The sequence below is a fragment of the Erinaceus europaeus genome, chromosome 9, assembly GCF_950295315.1.
Source record: "Erinaceus europaeus chromosome 9, mEriEur2.1, whole genome shotgun sequence".
NCBI classification, from domain to species: Eukaryota; Metazoa; Chordata; class Mammalia; order Eulipotyphla; family Erinaceidae; genus Erinaceus; species Erinaceus europaeus.
Window position 1 is genome coordinate 88,889,120 of NC_080170.1, and position 27,401 is coordinate 88,916,520.

Below are 27,401 nucleotides of genomic sequence, written 5' to 3' on the forward strand. Positions count from 1 at the left end.
TCCCACCACCCGATCTCCATATCCCATCCCCTCCCCTGATAGCTTTCCCATTCTCTATCCCTCTGGGAGCATGGACCCAGGGTCATTGTGGGTTGCAGAAGGTGGAAGGTCTGGCTTCTGTAATTGCTTCTGGACATGGGCGTTGACTGGTGGATCCATACTCCCAGTCCGCCTCTCTCTTTCCCTAGTAGGGTGGGTCTCTGGGGAAGCAGGCTCCAGGACACATTGGTGGGGTCGTTATTTTTTCTTATTGAGAAAATGTTGCTTTGTGGACTGCTGTAGACACACGTCTTTAATTATAAAGATCTTGGGGGGGGGGGGAGCTGGTAGTGGCACTTCTGATAAAGTATTCATGTTACCATGAGCAAGGACATCAGTTCCAACCCCTAGGCCCTACCTGCAGGGGGGTGGGGTGGGTGGAGGGAGAGAGCTTCATAAGTGGTGAATCTGGGATACAGATATCTTTCTCTGTTTCCTCCATTTCAATTTCTCTCTGCCTCTATCCAAAATAAATAAATAAATAAAACAAAATATTTTGTTGGCTTTATTTAATGATTTATGAACTGAACAACAGCCAATATAGCAGGTAGAGAACTCCCTATAGCTTTTGAAAAGCTATTTTGAAAATTAAATTCATATAAAAGCAAAGACTTCATAGGGTGGGGCTGAGCAGTGGCATAATTATGATAAAGTGTACACATTACAGTGCCCAAGGACCTGAGGTCAAGCCCTCAGCCCCCTGTAAGGTGTAAGTTTCATGAGTGGTGAAGCAGTGCTGCAGGTCTCTCTTCCTTTCCTTCCCCCTTCCTGTTCAATTTTTTCTGTCTCTATCATAGGAAGAAAAAAGAAATTCATAGGGCAAAACTAGTTATATTTGAAAAATAAAGTTTGGCATTCCATCATTTTTGCTATTTTCTATGCTCATTAAACTATGCTTTCATTTTTCCACTGTACTATTAGGTGACACATATGACCAACAAGCAATGCTTAAAGGAACATGAGATAATTTGCTTTACTTGCTGAGTTAATTCTAAATAAAGACAGCAAACCACAAAAACTTTAGTAAACCAGTCTAACGTTTTATGATTGTCATTAGATTTTATAAGTGCTAAAAATATCCTATATGTCTCTACCACTACACAAAAAACTCCAACACACAAAGATTCCTCATTACCATACATCATATTCCTTATACCTTTTCTCTCTTCTTCCTAACCTAAAGAAACCTTTTCCAGCGGCAAGTGGTGGTGCATTCGGATGAGCATAGGTTACACTGTGCAAGGATTCAAGCCCCTGTTCCTACCTACAGGGGGAAAGCTTCACAAGGCGTCTCTCTCTCTCTCTCTCTCTGCCTCCAGGGTTATTGCTGGAGCTGAGTGTCTACACTAAGAATCCACTGCTCCTGGTGGCCATTTTTTTTCCATTTTTGTTGTTGTTATTATTATTATTGCTGTTGTTGGATAGGACAGAAAAAAGTCGAAAGAGGAGGGGAAGATAGACAGGAGAGATAGACACCTGCAGACCTTGTGTCACCACTCCTGGAGCAACCCCCCTGTGGTGGGAGGGGGGGGCTTGAACCCAAATCTTTACACTGGTCTTTGAGTTTCACACCACTTGAATTTAACCTGGTGCGCTATCACCCAGCCCCCTTCTCTTCCTATCTCTCCCTTCCTCTCAGTTTCTGGCTGTCTATCATAATTATCTATTACATATTTACCTATTTCTTAATATTATTTATTTATTATTATTTATCTATTATGTATTTATTTATTATCATAATTATCTATCTGATAATCTCTAAAGTTATATTTTTCTTCCTTAACTCATGATTTGTCCTAAGTCCCTAGTAGCTCTAAAGGACATCTATTCTTAGATACAGAGTTGGATTCTCCCGTAATATACATAAAAGTTTAATTCCCAGATAGATCTTCTAACAACCAAATTCAAAATCTTAAGGTTAGTATGCTGAACCCTCTAGGGGTCTGATACTCTGTATTCATATTCTGCTGTGTGAAGCTCTTTGGAAAGCAAATATTTCAGAAAAAAAAAACTATTATAAGAAACTGTGATTCTCTATATTGTAAGGAAGAACATAGATACTAAGAAATTTAAGGAAATACACTTCAACTGGAATCAACATTAAAAAAAAAAAAAAGTGAACGTCTGTATCCCAGAATGTACTACCCTCGGGAAGACCTAGGTTCAGTCAATTAGAACAGGTTTACCTTTGGTGCGTGAGCTACCTGGGTTGGGGCGGGGGTGGGGGGGGTGGAAACACTGGTCTCATGAAGGGCTTAATTTAAGGATTAGAGGCTGTCCCAACCCTGCCTATTATTCTGGGCAGTCCAGTAAAAACTTCCGGCTAAGGACCTGACCCTTAGGCACAGGTCAGTCGAAGAGGGCTCTTATTCTCTCAGAAATGCGGGGGAGCTCACAAAATTTGAGAGAATCTTGAGACTACAGAAGACAAGATCCACCAGGAAAAGGGTGAGATGGACAAGGTAACTGCAACACAATAAAGTGGCTGAAAGCAACAATTCCCCTTACCCCATCAAGGTCACACAGATAAAGGGGGCACTTACCTGAAAACCTGCCAACTTTTTTGGCCCTGAGACCCTTCAAACTCCTAGTTATCTGCTACCACGTGTCCTGTTCGCAGAATCCTAGGACCCTAGAATCGCCGCCTCCGATGCAGAGCCAATCAAGGGGCACTGCGTCATCACCAAGCGCCAGCGAAAGGATAATGTAATTGCAAAGCCAGCTGGGTTTCCTGCAAAGCTGACAGCTCTCTGCGGTTGCCAGGGGTAACAGAACTAATACGGGTCGCTTGCGCAAAGTTTCCTGGGAGTGGTGGTTTGATGGTGCCCCACACCTGCCTTCCTTGCGAGTGCACGAACTACAACTCCCAGGAATCCCCGGAATTAGACTCTGCAAAGGAGCGGGGTTTTAGCTTTGTCTAAAGTCCTGGCCAGAACCTGGAAAATGTTGGTGGCCCCCCAGGAAAGATCCTGTCCTCGGAAGAAGACTGGGCTGAATCGCTGGAAACAGTTGACAAGGAAACTAAATGCCGAGGTGATAGATCCCATTCGGGATCTCTGGGTATTGGGAGTCAACCCTGAGGCCAGCCGCGGTCCCGCCTGCCCTTCGTCCCTCTTCCCTTAGGGAAGTCCTTACCTAGACTGCTGTCTTGAATGCCCTGGAGTCAGCATTGCCCAAAGTGAAAGGGGCCTAGAAACTTTAGATCTGGGTACCTTATAGCTTTGCTGAGCAGCCTCTTGGAAAAACGTTTTTTCCGTGTAATATTTTCCTTGTAATGGCCTGGCAGTGACCATTCCAGTGATTGAGAATTCGCACATTCATTCCATCTTCCACTCTCTCCATCCACATTTTTGGGGAACTTTTCTCACATTTCTTTCTGTCTTTGACTATTTTAATGTTTTGCTAGCTATGAAGAATTAATTGATATTATTTGCAGAGAAAAGATCTTCACGTTAAATCTTTTGCCTCCTACACCTTTACAGAGGGATACAAGTAAATACTGAATATATATGGACTGATTATTTGAACATTTCTAAATACAATCGATATTCAAAAAATTAGACCTCCCTCATATTTTCTATCTCCTTTGATGCGTACAGTAACAACCAAAGATTTGGAAATCTGATAACCCAGTTTAGTCTTGGAACTTGTCAGTGGCCTATGCAAAGTCACACACACACACACACACACACACTATGTGAGCACTATAGAAGCTACCGTTTTTAACAATCACAAAAATAAATGTTTAAAATGTAAATGAGCCTCTTGGAAAGTGGTGCAGTGGATACAGTGTTGGGTTCTCAAATATGAGGTGTCCTGAGTTTGATTTCCAGTATCACAAGTGCCAGAGTGGGGCATATTCTAGTTCTCTCTCTCCCTACCTCTTTCATTAATAAATAGCTTAATGTAACTGTGAGTACCAAGAGGGAGCCAATTCTCAGGTTCCAATGCCAAAGCAATTTCACAAGCTGTTACCACCCTTAAGCTACACTTTAAAAAAAAAAAAATCCTATTAACATGTGATCTTTGTGGGAGTCCTAGGTAATTGCACTTTCAGTTTATTCTGAATATACTAGCAATATAATGCACTGAACATATTCTACTTGGCGAGCATCTTAGCCTCCACTTGCTAAAGGTGCAGACTGGAGCATTATGTATTTAGAAGTGGGGTCTGCTCCTATTTTGTAGTTCACCAGCTGGATCCAAAATAGGTTTTATCAAAGGTAAAAATTTGGAAAAATATCTTAAGATTCCAGATGGAAGGAATTCTGCTGGTGGTGCTCATTCTAACTGCCAAAAGGATAAAAAGAGCTCCTTAAAGTTCAGTGTGTTTTTATTTATTTAGTTAGTTAGTTTCCCTTTTATTGCCCTTGTTCTTTTATTGTTGTAGTTATTATTGTTATTGATGGCGTCATTATTAGATAGGACAGAGAGAAATGGAGAGAGGAGGGGAAGACAATGAGGGGGAGAGAAAGATAGACACCTGCAGACCTGCTTCACCGCCTGTGAAGCAACGCCCCTGCCCCTGCAGGTGGGGAGCCGGGGGCTCCAACTGGGATCCTTATGCCGGTCCTTGTGCTTTGCGTGACCACCTGTGCTTAACCCGCTGTGTTACAGCCTGACTCCCAGTTCAGTTGAGTTTTAATGGGATCAACTTTTTTTTTTTTGCCTCCAGGGTCATGGTGCCTGTTCGTGGAGGCCATTTTCTCCATTTTGTTTATCGTTGTTGTGGTTATTATTGCTGTCATTGTTGTTGGATAGGACAAAGAGAAATCGAGAGAGGAGGGGAAAACAGAAGGGAGAGAGAAAGACACCTGCAGACCTGCTTCACCACTTGTGAAGAGATGCCCCTGCAGGTGGGGAACTGGGGGCTCGAACTTGAATCTTTACACGGGTCCTTGCACTTTGCACCATGTGCGCTTAACCCGCTGTGCTACCGCCGCCGCCCCCCCCATCAACTCTTCATTGCCATGACAAAACCATTCAGCAGCACAACTGCATTCATTTTAAAGGAACTTTGAAGTAAGTGTTATGTAAGTGAAAGAGAGTACTGTCCCTTTCACTCATTTAGTATGCTAGTTTATATATTGCTTCTGTTTGTTAAATCACTACAAATGCGAATTCTGAATACTGTCTGATTTCAGATTAATAGTTCTGATTACTGTCTGATTAATAGTTAACTGATCTAGATAGAAGTTGATGGGATCATTACCTCATTTCACTTTGTAAAAGAGTAGATTATTTATAGTCATTCTAAGTCCTAGGTCTTATTGGACCAAACCATATTTCTGTTGTAAGTAAAACAGGAAAACTTCTTACTACAGAATCCTCTGGAAGAGAGGGGCCTGAAGAAAGATACACACCTTCTCCTAGCATATTTGCTTCCATGATACTGGCATAATCTGCCTAAGCAGTATTGGTTTGGTTTTTCATAAGATACATTATGTCTAACATTTCTTTTATCAGCTAGGGAGCTAAAAACAAACAGTGGCCCAACACCCTGACCCTTATCACAGGATGGTTAAATCAGAATTTCAAGTGGCTTTAGGCAAGAGATAAGACAGTCATCAAATATCCCAGAGAAAACTTCATACTCCTTCCTACTATGATTATGTGTCCTTTTATTGCTAAGCTGTGCAAGGAAATGTGGAAAGAATAAAGGACACTATCCCCTCTGGTTTAGTCAAAAAGATACATTAAAATAGCAAAGTGAGGGCTGGGGAGATAGCATAGTAGTTATGAAAAAAGACTTTCATGCCTGAGGCACCAAAGGTCCCACGTTCAGTCCTCACCGCCACCATAAATGGGAGCTGAGCAGTGCTCTGGTATTAATTAATTAACATAATGGCAAAATGATAGATAGTGCTTGTATTAATCTTGTATTAATATTCTGTGTGTCACCTACAGCCTGCTTTTGACCCTAATAGTGTGGAACACTGGATGAAGGTAAGGCTATTTCACAGCTAAGATAGAGAATTAAGTTAAATAGAAGAAGAATATGAATGTGTCCCCATTGTGCATATATTTGCTACTTTTATTTCCATATGACTATGTAGATTGCCTTAGTTTTATACTCTAGTGTGTTGGTTTTTTTTTTTTTCATTATTTTGTTGCTTCCCATGAAAGTATGAATGACAGGAAAACATGCCCTTCATGCAAATCACATGAAGAGAAATAAAGGAGCAGGAGAGGCCAAGCCTTAGGAAAGGAATTTTGTGGGCTTCCTCAGATACTGAAAAGACTATACTGTAGTTATACTAACCAACTGGGCAATATAGTAAGTGAAAAGTGTACATGTTGGGGCTGAGGAAATAGTTCCAGTGGCTATGCAGCAAACTTATGCCTGAAGTTCCAGTGTCCCAGCTTCAGTCTCTGGTACCACCATAAACCAGAGCTCAGCAGTGATGTGCTGAAAGAAGTTAGATTCTAACACAGCAGGGAAAGTAGCTCAGCTGGTAGAATAAGGATCTTCATGCCTGAGGCTCCTGTCTCAATCCCCAGTGCTGCATGTACCTCTGTTATGTTCTGGCTTCTTCTCTCTTTCATGTGAAATAAATATAGATAGATATACTGATATAGACTTGCCTGGAAGGCGGTGCAGTGTTTGAAGTGGCAGGTTCTCATGCAGAAGGTCCTGAGTTCAATTCCCAGCATCACATATGCGAGAGGGATACTCTGGTTCTTTCTCCTCTTCAGATAGACAGACAGACAGACAAAGATATAAATATAACAGAATAAATAAATCTTTTAAGAAATAAAAGGTCACTTAATGTAAGGGTTAATAAAGGATATGCTGGGAGTGTCGGGCAATAGCGCAGCGAGTTAAGCGCACATGCACAAAGCGCAAGGACCTGCATAAGGATCCCACTTTGAGCCCCTGGCTCCCTACCTGCGGGGGGCGGGGGGCGAGGGGCGGGGGGTTGGGAGTGGGGGTGAGGGGGGGGAAGATCGCTTCACAAACGATGAAACAGGTCTGCAGGTGTCTTTCTCTCGCCCTCTCTTCCTCCCCTCCTCTATTTCTCTGTCCTATCCAACAGCAACAACATCAATAGCAACAATAACAACAACAACAACAACGGCAACAAAATGGGGGAAAATAGCCTCCAGGAGCAGTGGATTCCTAGTGCAGGCACTGAGCCCCAGCAATAACCCTGGAGGCAAAAAATAAATAAAAATAAACAAATAATAAAAAATAAATAAGTAAAAAAGAATATGCTGGAGCATTCAATGAAGGAGAAGGGATAGAGCAGATAACCTCTAAGACCATTTCCTGGTCTGAAATGTTTATTTTGAGTCTGAGAAGCATTTACATTGAAAGTACCATTAAACTACTTTAGGTGTATGCCACTGAGTGTCAATTTGGCAACATGCCAAAGTCAATTTATCTATGCAGTGAATGTTCCAAAATTATAATGTTTTCCTGGGAAAGCAGCTTCCTGCCTGCTAACATTTTAAAAAGCTATTTCTCATCAAAATTCACAGATTTTATGAACACCAAACCAGGTAGAGCCCAGGCCAATTGTGTTAAGTGTTAACCACTTACTCAGGCAGTGCCAGTATTTACAAAGTATTTACCTATTAAGTACTAAACCAGTATGTTGGGTACTGGAGATAGTACTGGTGCATGGGTTAGGTATAGTCCCTGCTCAGAGTGTATAGTCTAGTAGGGGACAAGCAACTAACTTAAAGGTTGTTAGAGAAGATCTGGAGTCATTCCCTGCTGCATAACTCAGCTTGCAGAGGTCCTGACTGGGCAATGTATCTAGCTAGTAGTGCAAAACAAATCAAGTGGAATTGTTTCCCCAAGTCTTATGATTCTTGTTTAGATAAAGTAAATAAAATAAAATAAACCTCTTAAACTTAAGAGAATAGGCATACTTAAATGGGCTGGGATGCCACTACTCATCTGGTAGGAGAGGGACATTACCATATATCAGGACCCTGGTTCAAGTCCCCAGCCACCACAGGGAAGCACCTGCAGAGGGAAGTTTTGTAAGTGCTGGAATCATAGCTGTGTTGTCTGTCCTTCTCTTTCTGTCTCTTACTCTCTGTTTCACTCTGTTTATCATCCTCTGTCTAATGGTAAGAAAATAATGACTTTAGGGAGTTGCAGAGTTGCACAGCACCAAGCCCTAGTAATAAACCTGGCGGGGAAAAAATAATAATGCAATGGTGTTTATAAACTTTTGTGAAGAGCTAAAATAAACCTATGTATACATTTGATGAAGGTACTACTTCATCAAAAGTACTAGTATTAATGTGTTTGAAGATGGGTCCTATTTACCAAATTTCAATGTTGCTTTTAAAATATTTCTTTGTTGTTGGTGGTTAATGTTTTGTACATAAAGTGGGAAGGGTGAGTGGGACATAGAAGAAATGAAAATGCAAATTATGGTGGTCACATGGCATCAGAGTGAACCTTAACTGTTCACAATCATGCCACATTGAATACTTTGGAGAAATAGAGAGTAGGAAAGTTTGATCTTGTGATATGTCACTGTGCTTCCTCAGGGTCACTTGTCTTGCTTTCCGGTCAACCTTAGAGTGTAAATTTGCACTGTCCCCCTGTGCTTTCCTTTTCTTAAACTGAAGGCAGAATGCCCTCACACCTCACACCAGAAGTTTCAGCCTCCCAGAACACTGGCTGCCCAAATCTTGGATTTAAAAGTACAGTGCCCTTCCTGATTTGGCCACCATCCCTACTGGATAGTTGTAAACTAATATCAGGAATTGGATCACTAAAGTGTTTTGCTTATTAGAAGATAAAATGCACAGTCCTCATCACAGACTACCAGGCCTGTGATCTGAAAGTCTTCACTCAAAGTTTTATGACACCAATCACATTCTATGAAAATGAGTTCAGATGCACAGTTTTATACAGGAAACAATGTACTCTATAGGCTTTAGAACTATTTTAGTATGCATACATTTTATTCATTTTAAGTGGATTATAATAAAATAAGTCAGTGATTAAAATAGCTATCAAGAGCAAGTTAAGACCCATGTGTTGTCAATTTTTAAATATCTCACAAAGGAAAAAAGAAAACTAAAGGATATGCCCTAAAATTAAGTATCTTTGTAATTCTTCTAGCGTTTACCCTTCTTCCGTAACCAGTCAACAGCGTCAGGTTGAGCCTGATGTAAAGTTTCGAGACCTCCTTTGAATCTGGAGAGGTGGCAGTCGTTGACTGTGTGGGTCATAGTCTGTCCGGAGCCGCAGGGGCAATTCGGGTCGTCTCTGGCTCCCCAGCGATGGAACATAGTGGCGCACCGGCCATGGCCTGTTCGATAGCGATTGAGGAGAGCCCAATCATAACGTGCTAGGTCAAAGCCGGGTTGATGCTTGCAGGGGTCTGTGATGAGGTGTTTGTTCTTTACCTCAGCTGACTGCCAACTCTGTTTCCAAGAGTCTGGAACAGAGAAAGTTCAGTGTAGGCGTAGGGGACCAGATTGGATGACGAGACATCAAGCGTTGGACAGGGTGGGCGAAGATATCTGCGTATATTGGCAGGTCCAGTCGAGCGTAATCGCCAATTGACCAATAAGAACGCGTTTGGCAAAGGACAGTCCCTCAACATTAAGTTGGAGGACTCGAAGAGCAGGACCAACAGCTTGAAAGCTGTCAGGAGCTGCTTGTTGCTGGCTTTGAAAGTGACTGGGATCCATGTGGATTCAGTCGGCTAGGAAGGATCATCAGTTTCCCCAATGAATGGGTACTCACGGGATGCACCACGGGAAGGTCAATCCAATGCATCCCAGTAATCTTTGTAATTATTATTATTATCATTATTATTGGGAAAGGTCATCTCTGGAGTTTTACTGCTCTAGTCTGACTTTCTCAGATAGAGAGAGTGAAGCAGAGAGAGAAATGTCAGGGCAGGGAGGCTGGGCAGTGGTGCACCCAGTTGAGCACACTTCACAGTGTGCAACGATCCAAGTTCAAGCTCCCAGTCCCCACTTGCAAAGGGGAAACATTGCAAGTAATGAAGCAGTGCTGCAGGTGTCTCTATCTCTCTCCCTCATTACCTTCCCCCACCCCTCTTGATTTGTGTCTATCCAATAAATAGATATAAATAAATAAAATATCCTTAAAAAGAGAAAGATCACAACAGTGAAACTTTTTTCCATGTGGTAGAGACCATGCTCAAAGCTGGTTTGTGCACATGGCAAATTTAAAAGGTCTTTTTAAATGTGCCTTTGGGATAGTGGAAAAACTTCCTGAAAATATTAATCTGCTCTCAATAATTACAAATTTAGCTGTGGGAGAGGCCAATAGAACCTGTTCCTCAATGTCAGCATTATCCTCCATGAAATGTGGACTGTCGTGTTTAAAGTTTGCTAAGTATATACTATCAGGAGGAAGGGAAACAAATGGGAAACAAACAGTGTTGGACAGATGGAACTCCTCAGACACCAGCTCCAGTTTGTGGAACTTCATTACAAATAAAGTGACTGCTTATTGAGCTGGCAGGTGGCTCACAGCTCAGGGGGGACTGAGAGTTGGGTAGGGAACACAGATGCTTCTAAGATATGTTGCACCAAAATTCAAATTTTCCTCGAATCAGCTTGAAATTTGGTGTGCTCAAAGTTGGAATGAGTTTTGAGCCTGTGTCCCCTTTGATCCTGTTTCTTGTTAGGAACCTGCACTGGTACAATTTGGTTTAAAAGAGTAAAGCCATCAACATAATCCCTGCAAGAAAACCGGCTGAGGGGGCTTGTGGAGGAGCCTCGCTCAGCCCTTGAGCTAACATGGTTGAAGCATCAACTGTTTATGTTTGTGCAGAAGCAGGGAGAGTGATAACATCTGGTCTTCACAACTACCTGGGGCCTGGTTCAACCTGGCTTAAACCCCAAGCATTCTGCTCCTAGCAGCCTTTCTCTCTTCACAGAAAAGCTGGTTTTAATGGGAAGACTCCCTAAGAATGGAGTAGTCACAGGACCTCTCCACCTGTAGTGATAAACTACAGGGGTTTCCTTGTGCTGAGTTCCCTGGGACAGAGGTAAAAGTGACCCACAAGCAATCTGTCCATTGTATCTTTTCCTTTTGTCTTGGTGGTATTTGAGCAGCTGTGCACACATTTCATTTTTTTAAAATACTTGTTTGATTTGGGGCAGGGGTAGAGAGCATAATGGTTATGCAAAGAGGCCTTCATGCCTGAGGCTCAGTATCCAGTATCCCATACCACCATAAACCAGAACTGAATAGTGCTTTTGTAAAAATAGTAATAATAATAAATAATAAAAATACATAAAATAACTAGTTAATTAATTTTAAAATATTTGGTTTGGGGGGGGAGGCAGGTGGTGGTATACCTGGGAGAATGCACACATTTCAGTGTGCAAGGACTCAGATTCAAGCCCCGATCCCCATCTGCAGGAGGGAAGATTCATAAGCAGTGGAGCAGTGTTACAGGTGTCTCTGTCCCTCACTTCTTCTTCTTTTTCTAATTTTATCCTTAATCTCCCTTTTTGCTATGCAGGAAAGTGAAAAAACATTAAGGAAGAACAAAAGGAAATTGAACTACTGTTTTAGTTATTTTTTAAATTTTATTTTACTTTACTTCAGATAGAGACAGAAATTGAGAGAGAAGGGTGGGGGGTAGATAGCATAATAGTTATGCAAAGAGACTGTCATGCCTGAGGCTCCAATGTTCCAGGTTCAATCCCCTACACCACCATAAATCAGAGCTGAGCAGTGCTCTGGTGAAAAAGTGTTGTGTGCTTTACATTGGGTAGTTCTCCCCCGCCAAGAGAATTGGATCAGTCCAGTTAGTTTCGCGGGCCCGCTTGGCCCCATCCCAAGGAACCCCGCCAGAGTTCGAGAGTTCGGGAGTGAGAGGGTTCCTGAGTTGCGGAGTTGGAGAGAGTGCTTGCACCGCCGCAAAGAGACAGCAGAGTTCTGTTTGGTGATTAGTTTGTCTTAGTTTATGAATCGTTGTTCCTGAATAAAGAAATACAGCTTCCCTGCCCAGCCGTTGTCTCCGCGTCTCTGTTACCCGCCCGTGAAGCTAGCCCGGCCAGCTGGAGCCTCCGAATTTTAACAACAAAAAAGAAAAAGAAAAAGAAATTGAGAAAGAAGGGGGAGAAAGGGAGAGAGAAACCTACAGCACTGCCTCACCCCTTATGAAGCTTCCTCCCTGCAGGTGGGAACCGGAGGCTTGAACCTAGGTCCTTGTACACTGCAGTGTGAGTGCTTCACCAGGTTTGCCACCACCTGGCACCATGAACTACTGTTTATATTATAATACTGTGAGCAAGGAAAATGGCAAAGTTGTTAGTCTTTTGTTTCATCTGAGAATTTAGTCATGCACTATGGGTACCAGAACTTCAACCTTTAATTTTTAATCTGAGTGAGGTAAGAAGCTACTAAAGGGGATGAATGAAGTTATTGATGCTATTTTCAGTAAGTTTCTTAGGCTGCATGAAGAGAAGCTATTATAGAAAAACTGGGGGATGGGGGGGAGTCTGGCGGTAGCGCAGTAGGTTAAGCGCACATGGCGCGAAGTGCAAAGACCAGTCTAACGATTCCAGTTTGAGCCCCTGGCTCCCCACCTGCGGTCACTTCTCCAGTGGTGAAGAAGGTGTGCAGGTGTCTATCTTTCTCTTCCCCTCTCTGTCTTCCCCTCCTCTCTCCATTTCTCTGTCATATCCAATAACAACAATAATAATAACCACAGCAACAATAAAACAACCAAAAGGGGGAAAATAGTCTCCAGGAGCAGGGGATTCGTGGTGCAGTCACCAAACCCCAATAATAACCCTGGAGGCAACAACAACAACAAAAAACTCTGTCAGGGGGCCTCAAGTGGCTTACCTGGTAGAGTACACATGATACCACACACAGGAGCTGGGTTCAAGCCCTGGGCCATTACAAGAGAGCACCTGTGGGGACTAGAAGGTGGAGAAGCTTCACAAATGGTGGAGCAGTGCTGTGGTGTTTCTTCCCCACCCCACCACTTCTCTCTCTCTCTCTCCCACACACACACACACACACACCACTATCTAGAGGAAAGAAAGGGAGACTTACTTTTATAATCCGTGGAGTTTGTACAGGTACTGACAACCTTTAGCAATAACCCTGGTGGCAAGAAGGAAGGGAGGGAGGCCTCTCAGAAAATTGTGCTTTGACACATGATGAGAAGGGTGGCAAGAAGGGGTCAGATTCCAGATACATTTTGAATACAAAGTCAACAGATTTCCTAACACTGTATGTGGAGTTAGGGAAAGAGAGAATGACAGATATATATATATATATATATATATATATATATATATATATAGAGAGAGAGAGAGAGAGAGAGAGAGAAAGGAAGAAGATATTTAAGACTCCAAGGATTTTGTCCTATTGGACTGAAAGAATGGAATGATTATTACCTTAAGACTAGAAACAGAGGTGTAGAAGAAATGTTATTTTTTGCTTTGTGGAGAAAACACAAAATGCCAAAAACTCTTTGCCCACCTCTGCCAGTCCCTCCTCCAGTACTATGAAATGGGCATATTTTTATTGTCCGCATCATTGCCTTATATATGATTGGAGGTTCCATTCAGGGAGTGTAACTTGAAGTGTAGTTACTATGCCTCTGGTTTCTGTTAATCTACCAGTACTGTTGGTATGGAAACTAGTAAAAAAAAAAAAAAAAAAAAAAAAGAAATTTTTTTTATTTAAAGTAATGTTTCCAGATAATACTATAAACAAAAACTAAACTTTAAATAACCACTTAAAAAAAGATTTTCTTTTTAGAAATTAGAAAGTTAGAGCTGTGGTGTACCCGGTTGAGCTTGCACATTACCATGCACAAGGACCTACCTGGGTTTGAGATCCTACTTTCCGCCTGCAGAGGGAATCTACCCAAGAGGTGAAGGAAGCAGTGTTGCAGGTGTCTCCCTGTCTTTCTCCCTCTTTATTTCCCCTCCCCTCTCAATATCTCTCTGTCCTATCAAATAAAAAAGAAAAAGAAAAAAAATGGACACCAGGAACAGTGGATTCATAGTGCCAGCACAAAGCTCCACACACTGACAATTAAAAAAATAAATAAAATAAAAGATTGACTTTTTGGCATGAAAGGTAGAAAGAGAATCAGAGCATCGCTATGGCATATGCAGTACCAGGGCTCAAACACGTGACAGTTAAGCACAGGAGTCTGCTGCTCTTCCCACTATTCCACTTTGCCAGCCACAGCTTATTCAAGTATAAAGGTTCTGAAACCCTGTTAAAAATTTGGTAAAATACAAGCTTGGGGAGACAGCACAATGGTTATGTAAAAGACTTTCATGCCTGAGGCTCCAAAGTCTGGGTTCAGGGGAGTCGGTGGTAATTTAGTGGGTTAAGTGCACGTGGTGCAAAGCGCAAGGACCGGTGTAAGGATCCCGGTTGGAGCACCCAGCTCCCCACCTGCAGGGAAGTTGCTTCACAAGCAGTGAAGCAGATCTACAGGTGTCTATCTTTCTCTCCCCCTCTCTGTCTTCCCCTCCTCTCTCCATTTCTCTCTGTCCTATCCAACAACGAAGACAGAAAACAATAAGAACTACAATGAAACAGGGCAACAAAAAGGGAAAAATAAAAAAATAAAATTAATTTAAAAAAAAAGTCTGGGTTCAATCCCTCACACCACCATAAACCAGAGCTGAGCTCTGCTCTGGTAGCTCTCTGTATATCTTTCTCTGTCATTAAAAATAAAATAATTCAAATAATTTTTTTTTTCCTCCAGGGTTATTGCTGGGGTCGGTGCCTGCACCATGAACCACTGCTCCATTTTTCCCCCTTTTGTTGCCCTTGTTGTTGTAGCCTCCTTGTGGTTATTATTATTGCCATTGTTGATGTTGTTCGTTGTTGGATAGGACAGAGAGAAATGGAGAGAGGAGGGGAAGACAGGGGGAAAGAAAGGCAGACACCTGCAGACCTGCTTCTGCGCCCGTAAAGCGACTCCCCTGCAGGTGGGGAGCTGGGGGCTTGAACCGGGATCCTTAGCTGGTCCCTGCGCCTTGCGCCACATGCGCTTAACCCACTGCGCCACCGCCCGAACCCTTATTCAAATAATTTCATGTTGTATATGAAAGAAAAAATTATTTGATATAGATGCTTAACTTTTAATAAACCCTTTGAAAATGAAAAATAGAAAATTAGATTCTTGAATAAGAGATAAGTTATCTTACCTTGAATAAAGTTGTCATCCAATTTTTTCCGTTATATTAAAGAGAGTGGAGAAAGCCTCAGAATTTGCACTTTCAAAGACATTTCCTGCTGGAAATTCAGATTTCTCCAGAAGACCATGGGAGAAAGCTATAGATCTGGAAGCATTTGAACAAATAGAAGATCATGATGAGATCTATGCAGAAGGTGAGAGAAAACATTTCTTTTGACTTCAATGTTAACAATTCTTCAGAGTACAACTGTTGTAACATAACCTATAATGCTTTTCAAACTATAATAGAAAAAAATTTTTTTCTCTTGTTCTTCATCTTTGTTTCTTCCTCCTGCTGTGAAAGAATCTGACATGATAGGTGCTTGGTTAATTTACTTGGTTAATTTAATGTAGTTCACTCTAAGATTAGAAATAAGGTCATATTTAAGGCCCATTTTGTCTTTTGAAATAATACCACGCCAGAGGCAGTGTGATCTAAACAGTTGATGGATGGGATAAAGGGACTAGACCTAGAGCACAAGGGCAACATGTTAATTTGACCTGGTGACATACTGATAATTCAAGCACTAGCTTATAAGTGACCTTTGTTCCTTAGAAATACAGACTGAAACTGATTGCAGCTGTATTTACTTATTTGGAATTCAGTGTCTTAGTTACTGATCTCTCAAGAAACCCCATCATTTAGGAATGAAGAGATCTATAGGAACTAGCAAAGAAGGTGAGAAAGATTCTGGGGTAGGAGAAAAGTCAGAGTGCCTTGTCCTGGAAACCAGTTTCTTTCTTTCTTTTTTGCCTCCAGGGTTATTGCTGGGACTCTGTGCCTGCACTGCTCCTGGAGGCTTTTTTTCCCCCTCATTTGTTGCCCTTGTTGTTTATCGTTGTTGTTGTTGTTGTTATTATTGCTGTCATTGTTGTTGGATAGGACAGAGAAGTCGAGAGAGGAGAGGAGGACAGAGGGGAGGAGAAAGACACATACCTGCAGACCTGCTTCACCACTTTTAATGTTCGAGGGCTCCAACTGGGATCCTTATGCGGGTCCTTGCGGTTCATGCCATGTGCGCTTAATCTGCTGCACTACCGCCCGGCCTCAGAAACCAGTTTCTGTTGGAATTATTTAAATCTCCAGTTACTCAGTTTATTTTGCCATTCATTCAAAACACTCATGCATGATCATTATACTGTATGTGGTATGTCTTTTTCAGGTACTGGAGGAACAACAGAGGCAAAGCTCTCTTTTCCTTTTTTTCTTTTTCTCTAACCTGTGAGTTAACTCCCATCCCTCCCCCTTCCTGCCTTGCAAACCCCAGACTTCACGTAGCCCACTTCCCCCACCCATGATATGGCCCTGCTCAGCCCCCTGGTGGGCACAAGTGGGAGCACGGGTTGGGTCATCTCTTACCTGCAAAATTTTAAAACTTTGGTGGTTGGGGCACCCAGTTGAGCGCACACATTAACTATGTGCGAGGACATGTGTTTGAGCTCCACTCCCCACCTGCAGGGGGTGGGGGGAATGCTTCACAAAGTGTGAAGCAGGTCTGCAAGTGTCTTTCTCTTTCTCTATCTTCATCTCCCATTGTCAATTTCTGTCATATATATATATATATATATATATATATATATATATATTATATAATCCATTTATTAGTGAGAAAGATAGGAGGAGGAAGAAAGAAGGAAAGAAAGAAAGGAAGGAAGAAAGAAAGGGAGAAAGAAAGAAAGAAAGAAAGAAAACCCGACATCGCTCTGGTACATGTGCTGCTGGAGACTGAAATAAGGACCTCATAATTGAGAGGCCAATGCTTTATCCACTACACCACCTCCCAGACCACTGCGACTCTCAATTTTTATCTTGCCTATCAACAATTTTTAATATTTATTTATTATTAGATAGAGACAGAGAAATTGAAAGGGATGGGGAAGATAGAATGGGAAAGAGACAGACACCTGCAGCCCTGCTTCACCACTCATGAAGCTTTCCCCCTGCAGGTGGGGACCAGGGTCTTGAATATGGATCCTTGTGCACTGTAATGTGAGTGCTTTACCAGGTGTACCACCACCTGGTCCTCAAATAAAATTTTTTTAAAGGAAAAATGGGGGAGTCGTTCGGTAGCTCAGCGGGTTAAGCGCACATGGCGCGAAGCACAAGGACCGGCCCTAAGGATCCTGGTTGGCTCCCCAACCGCCAGGGAGTCGCTTCACAAGCGGTGAAGCAGGTCTGCAGGTGTCTATTTTTCTCTCCCCTTCTTTGTCTTCCCCTCCTCTTTTTCTCTCTATCCTATCCAACAATGACGACATCAATAGCAACACAATAATAACTACAACAAGGGCAACATAAATGGAAAGAAAAAAAAAGGCCTTCAGGAGCAGTGGATTTGTAATGCAGGCAGCAATAACCTGGAGGGGGGCGGGGAGGAAAAATGGCCACTCAGCAGTGGATTTGTAGTGCAGACACTGAACCCAGTGATAAACCTGGTGGCAATTAAAAATGAAAGAGAAAGAAAGAAAGGAAGGAAGGTTCAGGTGGTGGCCCACCTGGTTGAGTGTACATATTACAGTGCACAAGGACCCAGGTTCGAGTCCCCCAGTCCCCACCTGTAGGGGGAAAGCTTTGCGAGTGGTGAAGCAGGGCTGCAGGTGCCTGTCTCTCTCTGTATCTCCCCTCCTCCTCTCAACTTCTGGCTGTCTCTATCCAATAAATAAAGATAATTTTTTAAAAAATTTAAAAAATAAAAGTTATTAAAGAAAGAAGGAAGGAAGGGGAGGGAGGAGAAGATAAAAGGTGATGGAGGAAGGAAGGAATGGCAGGAAAGAGAAAGAAAGAAAAAAAAAGGAGGGGGATAGTTGGTGGAAGCTTAGCATCTTATGTTATAGCAATATGCTGTGAGTGTAGAAGGGGCTAGCATATTATAATCAGCCACATACCATGGAGGAAACATCTAAGGCTGTTTAAATGCTAAGCATGCCAGTGAGTAAGTAGTAGTTATTGAAATCTCCTGTGTTTTCACAGGGACCGACACCCAATGTCAGTTTTGCTGACATCAGTGAAGAAAAGAGTCCCAGTGGGCCAGGGAAATAGCTCAGCCTATTAGAGCACCAAGTTATATGCCTGAGATCCCAGAGATCCTAGGTTCAGTCTCTAGTACCATTTATGTCAGAGCTGAACAGTGCTCCAGTCGCCCTCTTCTCTCTCCCTTTCATAGTAAATTTAAAAAGAGAAAAAAAGAAAAGACCCACAGCATGCTTTCATCTGTGAGAGACTGTTAATGGAAGAAAAGAAGTACTCACTGCCAATGCCAGGGCAATTGACCACTGGAAGAGCATTGTGTTGACAATCTTGAGGCCCCTGGATTAGTCCTGTCCTTTATTTTCCTCTCTGCTTGCCTGTGATCCAACCCTGGGGCCTTGCCTGCCAACCCAAGAAAGGAGTATTTTTTGACCACCCAGCTTAAAACCATTAAAAGTCATCTTCTGGGGGTCGGGCAGCAGTGCAGCGGGTTAAGTGCACGTAGCAAGAATCGCAAGGACGGGAGTATGGATCCCAGTTCGAGCCCCCCACTCTCCACTTGCAGGGGAGTTGCTTCTCAGGCAGTGAAGCAGGTCTGCAGGTGTCTATCTTTCTCCCTCCCTCTGTCTTCCCCATCTCTCTCCATTTCTCTCAACAACGATGACATCAATAACAACAATAATAGTAACTACAAAACAATAAAACAACAAGGACAACAAAAGGGGGAAAAAGAAAATTAAAAAAAAAGTCATCTTCCATTTCTTGTACACCATTTCTGTTTTCTCTGACTTATCCATTTATCATCTCTTTTCCATAATTAAAGCATAAGCTATATGATGATAGGATGTATTTTCCCAGATTTACTCACTGTTAAATTTCCAACATCCAGAATAGTATTTGGCATGAGAGATGCCCAGCTAATATTTATTGAATGAGTGAAAACAGTCAAGTGATAGATTTTTTTTAAGCTAATATGCATTGAATGAATGAAACCAGTGAGAAAGAAAGTCTAAAGTATTTTAAAAGCGGGCTAGGTGGTGGCACACCTGGTTGAGCACACATTACAGTGCACAAGGACCCAGGTTCAAGTCCCTGGTCCCCACCTACAGGGAGGAAGCTTTGCAAGTGGTGAAGCAATGTTTCTGTCTCTCTCTCTATCTCCCCCTTTTCTCTCAATTTATGTCTGTCTCTATCAAGTAAATAAATAAAATTTTAAAATAAAATATTTTCAGAAGGTAAGTTTGTTTTATTGCCAGCTCAAGAACTGGTCAACGACTGGTTAAACACCAAACTTAAACAAGAACTAGCAAGTGATGGAGAAGGCGATACTGAAGACACCGTGTCAAGTTTCCCTCCTGTGCCAGAAGTCAATGATCATCTGAAATACAACAAATTTGATGGTAAAATCTTTTTAAAAAATATTTATTTATTCCCTTTTGTTGCCCTTGTTTTTTTATTGTTGTAGTTAGTTATTACTGTTGTGGTCATTGTTGGATAGGACAGAGAGAAATGGAGAGAGGAGGGGAAGACACAGAGGGGGAGAGAAAGACAGACACCTGCAGACCTGCTTTACTGCTTGTGAAGTGACTCCCCTCCAGGTGGGGAGCAGGGGGCTCGAACCAGGATCCTTACACTTGTCCTTGTGCTTTGCGCCATGTCTGCTTCACCCTCTACGCTACCGTCGGACTCCCTTGATGGTAAAATCTTATCCGACTGTTCTAAATCTTATTATCAAATAGAGATTTTTTAATTGTCTTTATTTATTTATTGGATAGAGACAGAAATCAAGAGGTAAGGATGATAAAGAAAGACACCTGCAAAACTGCTTCACCACTTGCAAAGCTTTCCATCTACAGATGGGGACTGAGGGCTTGAACCAGGGTCCTTGAGCATTGTAACATACCAGGTGCACCACCACCTGGCCCCGCCAATGAACGTTTTAAGGAATCTATTGTTTGAATTAACACATTATTTAACTTTTCTGCATTTTGTTAAGCTTTGTGATTGTCATTAATTTTTGTTGATGCAGTTTATTTATGCTATATCCTCTTACATCATTTTTTCTATTAAAATAATCTGTTTCTCAACCATCTACAATGTGGCAGACACCATGTCAGATTTGTCTACACTGCCCTATTTAATTTTTAACAGAATTGTATGTTGTTTTATTAATTCATTTGAACATGAGTAAAATGCAGCTTAGAGAATGTAAATATTTTTTCAAGTCAGAAGAGTGAATAGTCAAAATTCATCTGACACCAGCCATAAGAAGAGTTCATGAATTTTCCCATTTATTATGCCATCATAAAATTTGAGAGGATGTATGTTTCTCAGTTGTACTGAGAAAAATCCTAGCCAACATGTTAATAAGTACAAGATAACTTGTTTTAGTGTGAAAAATGTCTCTACCAGCACCTCCTTACTGAACCCATTTTTTTCATTTGTGCTGAAGCTCAGCATCTTTCTTACTTCAATAAAGTACTATTTTGTTTGCATTAATATTCTTAAGTATTTTTTAAATTGCTTTTCTTTTGTCTATCTTGAGACTTTAAAAACTGAGGGGGTAAGTTCTATAAAGTAGTGTTCTTTCTAGGACAAAGTGCTAAGGATAGACAATCTCTTGTTCTTTGGGGCCTGGTCCTGGTACATAATGAAATTGTACGTATATGTCATATGTCATAAAGCATTAACCCTCTCAGTAAAAAAAAAAAAAAAAGGAAAAACACTCTTAATAAAAAATAATAATATTCTGTTTTTTGTGATACTTACAGAGAGTGAAAAAGCAATTAGTGCTATTTTCAGAGTGCCTCTTCTCAAGTATGTTGAATGACTACTTTGTGGAGGTTACATTTAAATACCTGTATTTGAATGTACTTATAAAATAGTTACATAATGTTTCATATATCTTTTCAAGAGGTTATAACTTGTATAAGGGCTAGCATCACACAAATTAAAATAGTTAACTTGTGAGGATTCTTCACATGTAGCCAAGGGCTCTGAGGTCCTTTTTCCCTTAGCTCTACAGAAAGGGTCTCGTGATGGAGGTGGCAGATCCTCATGTAAGATTTATGCACTCTTATAGGACCTACCCAGATGGAAATTAAAGCTACAAAGAATAGTTACCACACACACCTATTAAAATGGTTTACATGTAAAAGAATAAGCATACAAAGTATTGGTGAAGATGTGGAGGGCTAGAACAGTCTTATATTGCTGGTTGTAATGTGACATTGTTTAGCCACTTTGGAAAACAATTTGGCAGTTTCTTAAAAAAAAAAAAAAGTTAAAGATAGCCCAAATCTGGAAACGATTAAAATATCTATCCATCCATGGATGAAATGAGTAACACGTTATAGGAGTGCAAGGACCTCGGTAAGGATCCCAGTTAGAGCCCCTGGCTCCCCACCTGCAAGGGGGTTGCTTCACAAGTGGTGAAGCAGGTCTGCAGGTGTCTGTCTTTCTCTCCCCTTCTCTGTCTTCCCCTCCTCTCTAGATTTCTCTCTGTCCTATGCAATAACAACAGCAGCAATAACAACAATAAAGGCAACAAAATGGGGAAAATGGCCTCCAAGAGCAGTGGATTTGTAGTGCAGGAACCCGGTGATAACCCTGGAAGCAAATAACATACACACACACACACACACACACACACACACACACTATAGTATATCCATACAATAAAATATTGCTCAGCAATAAAAGCAGAAAACAACTGACTCAGAGAGATTACTCACTGGGTAGGAACAAGCTTTGTCGTTCTGGAGGCCTGGATGTGAGACTTGGTACTGTATCTTAGTACCAGTATAGCACAAGAGAAAGGTCCACTACTGTGGTTTATGGTTTCTCTCCTCTTTTAATGGAGGGGGAAAAAGGGGTTGGTTTTTTTTCTCAGCCTGAGAGTGATAAAATTATGCATGTACAAGGACCTGGCTTCATGCACATGTGAAAGAAAACTTTAAAAAAGCACATATTAGGGTGTGGGGTGGTAGCGCAGCTGGTTAAGTGCACAAGTGATGCAAAGCGCAAGGACTGGCATTAAGTATCCGGATTTGAGGCCCCTGGTTTGCCACCTGCAGGAGAGTCGCTTCACAAGCAGTGAAGCAGGTCTACAGGTGTCTATCTTTCTCTCCCCCTTTGTCTTCCCCTCCTCTCTCCATTTCTCTCTGTCCTATCCAACAACAACAACATCAATAACAACAACAATAAAACAAGGGCAACAAAATGGAGTAAATAAATAATATATATATTTTTAAAGTACATGTCAATCAGGACCAGCCAGTGGCGCACCTTGTTAAGTGCATGTGTTACCATACAAAAGGACCTAGGTTCAAGTCCCCAGTCCTTGCCTGCAGGGGGAAAGTTTCATGAGTGGTGAAACAGTGCTGCAAGTGTCTTTCTGTCTTTCTCTTTCTTTCTCTATCCCCTTTCCCTCTCAGTTTCTCTGTCTTATCAAATTAAATAAAAAGTTTTAAAAAATGTATTTTAAAAAGATGACAAAAACTACATGTCAATCTAATTTAATTGATAGAAACTTTTAGAGTATATAATCAACTCCATAGTGGCAGAAAGTCTATGGTTATCTTAGAACAAAGAACACAGGAAGGAGTGGGAGAGAGTACAAATCAGAATGAGAACCTCTTTGGGACTGACAAATGTGTCTTCACTGCAGTGATGTTTTGTCTGATATATGCATATGTCAAAACTTATAGTAGACTTTAATCTTGCATGGACAGGTGGTAATATACACAGTAGAGGGTATCTGCTACCATATGCAAGCACCCAGGTTCAAGTGCCCAGTCTCTACCTACAGAGGGGGAGCTTCACAAGTAGTGAAGCAGTGCTGTAGGTATCTCTTTCTCCCTCTCTCTCCTCCTCCCCTCTCAATTTCTCTCTGTCTCTATCAAAAAAAAATTGTAGTTCATTGGATGTCAGTTATACTTCAATAAAGCCATTTTCAATAAAGCAATGCAGGACTGGAGTGATAGCATAGCAGTTTATACATCAGACTTCCATGTCTGAGCCTCAGTGGTCCCAGGTTCAATCCCCAGCACTACCATAAGCCAGAGATAAGCAGTGTTTTGATCAATAATAATAATAATATAAAATTAGAATAAAGCAATGGGATACACAAGAATGATTAAAATGAAGTAATATTTTTTAGATTTGGTAATAAGGAGATCAAATGACTAGAGTGAAGATAGTTCTTCCTGAATGTAAGTTTTTTTCTCACAGGTATATGTAACTGCTAAGAGCATAGTCATCTAACTGGCATCAGGGAACATTCACAGTTTTGTGTATTTTATTGTACCACAGTTATTTATATCAATATGTAAATTTTATGAAATTTACATTTTTGTTATGTTTTTTCCCCTTCTTGTTGTTGATCTGTTTCCCTTAGATTTATGTGACTATTTGGAGGAAGAAGAGGAAAGTACCACTGTTCAAAAATTTATAGACCATCTGCTACACAAAGATGTGGTGGATTCTAGGATGCTGGAAGATCTTGGAGTGAAGAGAAACCAAGACAAGAAGCAGCAGAAGGATCCTCGTCTTACCATGGAGATGAGACATAAGCAGGTGGGAGGGAAAAACAAAATTAAAATGGATAACAGGAAGTAATCTTTGTGTAACACATTTAATAAGCTTAAATAAAGACTTAGGCTTTATTATGAAGAAGGGTGCCATCTGTAGTTTGGCTAGAAGAATAAAAATAAAATATAAGAACTTCAAAAGAAAAATAGTGTTAACCAACTGAGGATAGGAAAAATCTTTAAGGAAAACAAAAAAAAAGAATCATTGATTTTGACCAAAAGAATGGTAAGGTAAACTTTTTATTAGTTTGGATGTGGAAGTTCCTCTTATAAATATGTAGATTAGGTTTTGCGTGAATTTGTTTTTTGAGTTGTGACATCAATATATTAATATCATGAATATTCTGGTGACTGTTGTAATAATCCTTTTCTAGACAACTGAAAAATTTACTCATTTTGTGATTATAATTTGAAAGAGAGGACAGATCTGAATTAAATATAAGTCAGCTGTTTTGAATTAGAAAGGCATATGGGAACTTTCTTTTCTTCAAAGAGAATAATAGATTATAAGAAAAAAAAATAATTCTCAGCACTTTGTAGAGGTACTTCAGGAAATGAGAATGACCATATTTTGCTGCATGTCCAGAACTAACACTGAGAAGAGTTAGTGTCTATCCATATGCATGTTGTCTTTTTATAACACTGAATTTCTGATGACTTTAAATCATTAAGCTGTCCCTAGTTAACAATAGAAATTTCAGAGACTGGTAGAAATATGTTCTTGGTCTGCATTTATAACAAAAGAAAGAAGATTTAATAAGAAGTAGACATACTCAGGCAGGGTGATAGCTTGATAGTTGTGCAAAAGACTTTAATGCCTAAGGCTTCGAGGTTCCAGGTTCAATCCCCAGCACCAACACAAACCAGAACTAACCAATGTGTTGCTAAAAAAAAAGGGGGGGTGGCGGCAGGAATGGAGAGAAAGACTTTTAAAAGGAGAAAGAGAGAGAGAGAGAGAGAATCATTATTTGGAAGTCTTAGCTGGAGAGTTAAATGAAGTTAACTAAGTTAAATGAAGCAGGAGGAAAAGGATCACTAAGTTCATTGTTAGGCAAGTCTCTAAAGAATAGTTTTGAGGGGGCTGAGTGGTGGTGCACCGGGTTAAGCACACATAGTATGAAGCACAAGGACCGCATAAAGATCTGGGCTCGAGCCCCCTGCTCCCCACCTGCAGGGGGGGGTCGCTTCACAAGTGGTAAGGCAGGTCTGCAGGTGTCTATCTTTCTCTCTCCCTCTTTGTCTTCCCCTTCCCTCTCAACTTCTCTCTGTCAAAAATTAAAAAATGGCCATAGGAGCAGTGGATTCATAATGCCAGCACCGAGCCCCAAGAGGCAAAAAAAAAAAAAAAAAAAAAAGCTTTGACAAGATGATTTCACTATTAAGTATCTGAGAAAGTCATCTTTTAAAATTCTAAATATAATCCATAATCACAAATCTGTGTAAGTAATTATAGACATGAACAAAGGGTTGTGGTGTCCCTTTTCTTGAAAATGTATTTAGTTATATTAATGAGAAAGTCAGAGCACCACTCTGGTATGTGTGGTGCTGAGAATCAAACTTGGGATCTTATGTATACAAGTCTTGTGCTCTAGCACAGAACTTCTTTCCCTGCCATGTGGTGGTCCTTAAACAGTAATCACTATATTATCCTTTACAATATAGCCTCAAAAAATACTATTATTGGGTGGGGAAGATAGATAATGGTTATGTAAAAAGACTGTCATGCCCAACCTCACCAGTGTTTCCTGGAGCCTCACCTCTCCAGAGCCCCCTACTAAGGAAAGATAGAAACAGGCTGGAGGTATGGATCAACCTGCCAATACCCATGTCCAGAGGAAAAGCAAACAGAAGCCATAACTCCCACCTTTTGCACCCCAGAAAGAATGTAGGTCCACACTCCCAGCAGGGGAGAAATGATAGGGGGAAAGATGACCACACCAGGACCCGGGGGAAGAAGAGGAAAAAGGAAGGGACATTTAGATGTAGTAATAGGTGTTATGTGTGACTTGGAAAAGAGAAGATGGGGCCTTTTAAAAAACGGGCAAATATATACAAATATAGACAGATGGCTGTAGAAATTATAGTTAACTCATATCTGTGACCTTAGGAGAACTGCTGTAGCTTACAGTGGAGGGAATAGGGAGACAGAACTCTGGTGGTAGGAACATTGCGGAGTTGTACTCCTGTTATTTTGCATTTTTGTAAATCAATATTAAATCACTAATAAAAGCTTTTTTTTTAAAAAAAAAAAAAAAAAGGCTGTCATAGGGGGTTGGGCGGTAGCACAGCGGGTTAAGTGCATATGGCAAGAAGCACAAAGACCTGCCTAAGGATCCCGGTTCGAGCCCCCAGTTCTCCACTCGCAGAGGAGTCGCTTCACAAGTGGTAAAGCAGGTCTGCAGGTGTCTATCTTTCTCTCCCCTTCTCTGTCTTCCCCTCCTCTCTCCATTTCTCTCTGTCCTATCCAACAACGAATTGCGTCAACAAGGGCAATAATAATAACCACAACGAAGCTACAACAAGGGCAACAAAAGGGGGAAAAAAAAAATGGCCTCCAGGAGCGGTGGATTCATGGTGCAGGCACCGAGCCCAGCAATAACCCTGGAGGAGGAAAAAAAAAAAAAAATGAAAAAAAAAAAAAGGCTGTTATGCCTGAGGTTTCATAGTCCCAGGTTTAATACTCCTCACCACCACCATAAGCCAAAGATGAGCAGTGCTGTGTTAAAAAAAAAAAAAAAAAAAAACCTTCTATCTTAAATTTTAATCAGTAAATCAATTAGAAGTAAGTAGTACACATTTTGAAAAAAAATACATATGGGTAAGATACCATTACTGAATCAAAAAGACAAAAGGAAAGAAACAGTCCAACACTGACAATTAGCCCGTTAGTTTCTCAACTTTTCCTTGATGCAGGCCATTTCTATATTGCTTGAAAATCATTTTATCTGATTTCATCTAAAACTTTAAGTTGGTCCTTATCCAGTAAACAATGGATTCCTCTTACTCGATTAATAAACCGTGGAGTTCCTGCCTAGAATGTTTCTGGGTATATTCTGAACATCAAAATATGTTTTAAGTTTTTGTATATCTATTTTTACTTGAAAGGTTGCGTTTCACCCTTGTTGTATTCCCTAAAAGGTCAAAGAAAATCGTCTAAGACGTGAGAAAGAACTAGAGCGCCGGAGAATTGAAAAGACCCTGAAAAAATCGGCATTCTTAGAGGCTCAGTCTCTAGTGCAAGAAGAGAAGAAAAGGAAGGTTCTGGAGGCCAAGAAAGAGGAGGAGGAGATTCAAAGAGAGATGGTAAAGCTACGGAGGGAGATAATTGAGAGGAAACACACTGTGGAAGAAGCATGGAAAACGTAAGCCAGCCTTGGAAAGCTGAGTGAAGGCCTTTATTTATTTATTCCCTTTTTGTTGCCCTTGTTGTTTTATTGTAGTTATTATTGTTGTCGTTATTGATGTCGTTGTTGGATCGGACAGAGAGAAATGGAGAGTGGATGGGGAAGACAGAGAGAGGGAGAGAAAGATAGACACCTGCAGACCTGCTTCACTACCTGTGAAGCAACACCCCTGCAGGTAGGGAGCCAGGGGCTCGAACCCGGATCCTTATACGGGTCCTTG

General features: G+C 41.1%; 2 protein-coding genes across 5 annotated transcripts in view; one reads left to right on the forward strand and one right to left on the reverse strand.

Moving 5' to 3' along the window:
* Positions 1-2,690, reverse strand: part of QTRT2 (queuine tRNA-ribosyltransferase accessory subunit 2) — a 30,385-nt gene extending 27,695 nt beyond the window's left edge. The window contains exon 1 of the mRNA XM_007516314.3: positions 2,583-2,690. The gene's annotated coding sequence lies outside the window, so the exon portion shown is untranslated. The remainder of the gene's footprint in view (positions 1-2,582) is intronic.
* A 139-nt stretch (positions 2,691-2,829) lies between these two features.
* CCDC191 (coiled-coil domain containing 191) overlaps positions 2,830-27,401 on the forward strand; it is a 96,869-nt gene continuing 72,297 nt past the window's right edge. For 2 of the 4 annotated variants that reach the window (XM_016185258.2, XM_060198336.1), the window contains exons 1-6: positions 2,831-3,072; positions 5,947-5,985; positions 15,235-15,376; positions 19,443-19,586; positions 23,585-23,763; positions 26,916-27,139. In XM_016185258.2, the coding sequence (XP_016040744.1) occupies positions 2,983-3,072; positions 5,947-5,985; positions 15,235-15,376; positions 19,443-19,586; positions 23,585-23,763; positions 26,916-27,139 (818 nt within the window). In that variant the 5' untranslated portion in view covers positions 2,831-2,982. Of the gene's footprint in view, positions 3,073-5,946; positions 5,986-15,234; positions 15,377-19,442; positions 19,587-23,584; positions 23,764-26,915; positions 27,140-27,401 lie in introns of all 4 variants that reach the window. The other 2 variants (XM_060198337.1, XM_060198334.1) reach the window with 2 other exon arrangements.